The 5,434-nt window shown below is 45.6% G+C and overlaps 1 protein-coding gene across 1 annotated transcript in view; it reads left to right on the top strand.

Moving 5' to 3' along the window:
* Positions 1–4,706, top strand: part of foxn4 (forkhead box N4) — a 5,381-nt gene extending 675 nt beyond the window's left edge. The window contains exons 2-9 of the mRNA XM_061072273.1: positions 1,711–1,877; positions 2,832–2,944; positions 3,038–3,148; positions 3,244–3,371; positions 3,483–3,579; positions 3,677–3,884; positions 3,975–4,352; positions 4,456–4,706. Coding sequence (XP_060928256.1) covers positions 1,711–1,877; positions 2,832–2,944; positions 3,038–3,148; positions 3,244–3,371; positions 3,483–3,579; positions 3,677–3,884; positions 3,975–4,352; positions 4,456–4,706 — 1,453 coding nt within the window. The remainder of the gene's footprint in view (positions 1–1,710; positions 1,878–2,831; positions 2,945–3,037; positions 3,149–3,243; positions 3,372–3,482; positions 3,580–3,676; positions 3,885–3,974; positions 4,353–4,455) is intronic.
* Positions 4,707–5,434: the final 728 nt, after the last annotated feature.

Here is a 5,434-nt window from a genome sequence, read left to right as displayed (position 1 = left end):
CTGCTGCTCGAGGAAGAGAGAGAGAGAGAGAGAGACAGAGAGAGGAAGGGAGGTGGGGATGAGTCCCATGTGTCGTCTATCCTGCACTGCTCTATCAATACGTGTTATTCTTTTATCCCAAGTAGATCAATAGATTAGAGTGGCAGCCAAAGTGTAAAAGACCAGCTATTGCATTTATTGTACACTTCTTATACCCATACATCCAAAAGTCCAAAGTTTCTGTGCTCGCTATGCTCAAACATCAATTCTTCATTTTTGTCAGAAGTAAAAGAAAACACCCCGAAAAAGAAAAAGAAAGAGCGTCAGACTCACAAAGGCCCAAGCTGTGATAAGGTGATACTTTGCACGGTGTTGGGTTCACGTCCCCACCTGCCTCAACCGGACCACCCCTCCAAACCTTTCCCCGGCGCATGCATGGTGTGTGCGGACGTGTGCTGCTGATTCCCGTCTGCAATCATGCATCACGCACCCAGACGGCAGACACACAGAGCCCTGACCTCCAACTACATTTTGCACCCCCCACCCCTCTTCTGTGGCCCGAGGCTCTGCTGATTTCCCCCGTTGAGGGAAGATTGGGGTGGGGGGTGTTGGTGGTGTTGGTGGAGGGGGGGGGGGAGGTAGAGGCTGGAAAGGGACAGGGAAGCAGATGGCATCCTATTTGTCCCTCTCATGTGAGGGCTGTCATTCCAACAGATTAATGCGAGGGCCGGGCGGAGAAAAGAAACGACAGAGACAATCAAGGACGGGTCGGGGGGGGAGACAATAGAGCCACGTGCCACTGGGCAGATTTGTCGTTTGGGACACAATAGGTGATCATTTTTCAATGGGCAAGGCCAACTGTTGCAGGCAACATGTGCTGCCGTCCCATGTTTCAAACCATCTCACGGGTTGTTTACTTATGATTCAGCCAATGGTGACAGCGGGACCGTGGTCACCTGACACAGGGTTGATTTTTTTATTAGGAGATTTTGTGTGTGTCTGTGCGTGTGTAGGGGGGATTGGGGTGGGGGTGATGTCCTCCTACACTGTCCACAGACCCACAAAGTAACTGAATAGTATGTGTTGTCATAGCGACCCCAATTACTAAACCCTTTGCCCGGTGAGTGTGTGTGTGCTGAGGAGTCTGGAGAGGATTCAAGAGGAGTCCTCTCTTTTCTTTCTCTTTGCCGAGGCGCTCCCCGGAAAGTGACAGAAAGCTGATTGGTACTGGCGCCGCGCTTTTTAAACAGAAATAGTAGATGAACATATATTTTAAATGTATTTAATCTGTGGTATTAAATTAACTAGCTATAAATAATAATTATTTTATTTTTCTTTAATTTGTATTTATACATTTCAAAAAAGGAAGCTAATAAAAAAGAAACAATGGGAGAAACAAAGATCAGGGTGTGGCCCAAACAAAAAACAATCATCAATCACTTGCTCTGAATGGAGAGATTGTTTAACCCCCTCATTGTTGATTAAAACTGTCGCTGCTAAATAACACTCGTAGTTAATCTTCTTATGTTAAATCCTGGATGCAGCAGCTAATACACGGCTTCGCGGAGCAGCTTTCATCTACTGTTTGCCCACATTAACACTTAGTACACTGGTTTTGACTTTGCGGGACAAAATGTTCTGTCAAGTGTTTAGATTTAAATTCCACTTATACTCAACCCCCCCCCCCCCCCTCCACCCGCCAACCTCTCCCCTCCCCCTCCTCTCTTCAAGGCTCCTGACCACGGACCCCTCCCAGCTGAGGGAGGAGGACCTCCCCGGGGACCTGCAGTCTCTGTCATGGCTCACCTCTGTGGATGTGCCCCGGCTACAGCAGATGGCTGATACCCGGGGCCACAGCAACGGGCCCTCCCAGGGCAGCCTGCTGGAGCAACAGACAGGTGAGGGGACAGGGAGGGGACAGGGGGGGGGGACAGTGCAACATTCAAAAAATCCACAGCATCTCTCTGATTGGATAAACTGACGGATTCTTCTGGCTTTGTAGATACGAACACTGTTTAAAAGAATACACTGACAGATAAATGTGGATGTGATGTTCTAGGCTCTAGGACAGTTTCTACACTAACAACACAGAGACAAATCAACTTGGATGGTTAGGGTTGGATTTTCTTTTGCTCACCTTAATATTGTGAACAACAGATGACAAATCGAAAGAACCCATGAGTTTGAGGTGCACATAATTTCTGCTAAGGCTGTTCAGCCACTTTAACACCATATTGCATATACATATATTGAGATCAGCTACATACAACAGACATGTTCTACTAACTGCTCACATTAAACACTGGAAAATACAAATTCTCTGATTTAGTTGAAATTAGTATTTGTTACCTTACAGTAACTCAATAAAGATCAACCCCCTAAAAATACTTCTTTTGAATTACAAAATCCAGATCATTCACAGAACACGGACCAAATAGATTTTTGTTAATAGACATTAGCAACCTATATAGAGTTATCAGCATTATTTCTTAAGAAATTCAAAACAATGAAAAAATCGAATCCACGCCATTAGTCCATGAGTTCCTTGGTACATAGCCTGTCCTACCATCAAGTTTCAATACAATTACTTCAGTCGAGTTTACATAGTCCAGCAGCAAAAACATGACTTCCTTAGCATAAGTAACAATGTCCACCGTTCCCAAGTAGGAGATATTAAAATTGTTTAGTTGAGAACCACATTGAACTCTATCAAGGTGCGGAGGAACTAAACATTTAAGTGCATAAATGTCATACGCAGCCACATCATTCTGTTTTGAAGAGAGGTTCTGTTTCAAAGATTCTTAAAAGTAGGTTTGTTTAAATGTAACTAAGATTATTGCGTCCGCTCACAGCTCAGCTGAGCAGCCTGGGGATGACGGCTGGACAAGGCTCCATGCTCCAGCTCCAGAGCAACATGCAGCACAGCCCTCTGGGAATCAGCATCATCAACACCCACAGTGGAAGTGTGAGTGTCTGCAGCACTGGTAGAAAAAAGTATTTTCATGTTGTATGTGATGTCAACAGTAAAAAATAGGACACCCTTGCATTTGTTTCACAGATGTCTCCATTCTCCATGAATGGGATGCCTTCTCCAGTATACCAGTGCCCTACCTCAGTCTACCAGCCTACACCCCAGCACGTGTACTCTCTCACCCAAACTGGACAGCAGGTAACACAATTCAACCTCAAGCCAATGGAGTGTCTGATTTTATCAACAGAGGAAATGAAATAGATAAGGTCCTCATTGTTCTCTCTTGTTTCTAGTGTTCAACAACTGGGCTTTATAGCAATGTCTCTTTCAACGACCAAAGTCTATACACGCAACCTCGTCTGGCTCCGCAAGACCAGGAGCTGCAGCCCAAGTCTTTCCCCAAGCCCATCTACTCCTACAGGTCGGTACACAGATGCTTGGATTTCTGACTGAATTCTGCTTCTAGTCCATTTCCCCTAATCTGCTTTAATCTGAAATCCAATAATGATTTGATCCGTTTTTTTTCTCTCAGCTGTTTGATTGCCATGGCTCTGAAAAACAGCAAAACTGGCAGCCTCCCAGTCAGTGAGATCTATAGCTTTATGAAGGAACACTTTCCTTATTTCAAGGTATGAATCTCTATTAATATAACGTGGTGGACTAAAAGGTGAAGGTTCATGTAAATGAGAACGAAATAAAAATGTTACACTACCTCATTCCCTGCAGACTGCACCTGATGGATGGAAGAACTCCGTCAGACACAACCTGTCCTTAAACAAATGCTTTGAGAAAGTGGAGAACAAGACGAGCAGCTCATCTCGTAAGGGCTGTCTATGGGCACTGAACCCTGCCAAAATTGACAAGATGGAGGAGGAGATGCAGAAGTGGAAACGCAAGGACCTGCCAGCCATCCGCCGCAGCATGGCTAACCCTGGTCAGAAACCTCTTTACTTCAAATGCTCCCCCGGTGTGCATGAGCCACCAATGAACGACAAAGTCTTATAACCTGTTTTGTTCCCTGCAGATGAGCTGGACAAACTGATCACAGACCGCCCAGAGAACTGCAGACGCAAGATGTTAGAGTCCGGCATGACCCGGCTGCCCGGCTGCCAGACGCTGCCCGTCTCTAACCAGATGCAGCCTCAGCCTATAGTCACGCTGTCCCTCCCGTGTTTACCCATGCACCAGCACCACCAGTTTCAGGCCCAGCTCCAGGCTCAGGCCCGACTGGCCCCCATGTCCCCCGCCCCGGCCCAGACACCTCCCCTCCACTCCGACCATTGCCACAGTCCTCTCACTCAGCAGTCCAGCAAGCCCCATGAGGACTTCTACATCGTGCACGGTGACACGCACACAGAGGTGGATGCACTAGACCCCAGCATCATGGACTTTGCCTTTCAAGGTAAATACACATTCTAAGTGTCAGGCCTGTTTTTATTTAGGTTTGCAGGATATCTGACGTGTTGCTGCATCAGTACATTAACCCTATCCTTTTACCTGCTCAGGTAATCTGTGGGAGGAAATGAAGGACGACAGCTTTAACCTGGATGCTTTGGGCACCTTCAGTAACTCGCCCCTCCGACTATCAGACTGTGACTTGGGAACAGCCGGCCTCCCTCCCACCTCCTCCGGGGTGAACATGCCGCTGTCAGATATGCAGGTGACGGGCCTCTACACCACCTACACCACCCAGGACCCCCTGTCGTCCCAGTACATGGGCACAGCAGCCAACATTAAGCCCATCATCCTGCTTTGAAGCAACTCTAACAGAGTCAACAAGATTTTATCTCATTTGTGGAAATCTATGAACACGGTCTGAAGAAGTCTCTGGTTTCTTCTGTGCTACTAAACGAACGAATCACACTGCTTCACCTAAGGAACTACCCGGGGAAAGGATGTTTGGAAATCATGTCACGTACAGTCTACCATTAAACTGCTCATAAGAGATGAAACTAATAATAAATTAAGGTTTTAAGAAAGACATATGTGACTTAAAATATCTAGCTTTGCCAAGCAGCTCCTCCCAGCCTGTATGAGTACGAGGACTCTGCCTGGAGAAGTATGTGTAAGTTAGCATCTACCGTTTTTTCTACTGTTCACTCTGCGTTTTAAAGTCCTTCCATTCTGTAGCTCTCCATCTCTTGTCTGTTGTATTGTGCTAGACATTATTACTGTGACGTTTTATTTATATTTATAAAAAGGCAGCCGGAGAAGGGGATGACTCTGTCAGTCTTTTGCTGTACATATTTGAATGTTTTAAAATTGCTATTGCCACAGAAAAGCTTTGTTTTTGACTGTATTTACACACTTAAGTTCCAAAATGCAAACGTGTCCCAACACTTTTTGAGTAATCCAGATGTTACACGTTATTCTTCTACACACTGTGATTAACATGTCTGAAAGTTAGGTGTACATTATGTTCAGTTATGTGACCATAATAAAAATCAAATGGGTGAATAAAAATACATTTGTTTTTGCCAAAAA

Source organism: Limanda limanda, chromosome 5 (genome assembly GCF_963576545.1).
Source record: "Limanda limanda chromosome 5, fLimLim1.1, whole genome shotgun sequence".
NCBI classification, from domain to species: Eukaryota; Metazoa; Chordata; class Actinopteri; order Pleuronectiformes; family Pleuronectidae; genus Limanda; species Limanda limanda.
Note: the sequence above shows the minus strand (reverse complement) of the source record. Positions and strands in the feature narration are given on the sequence as shown.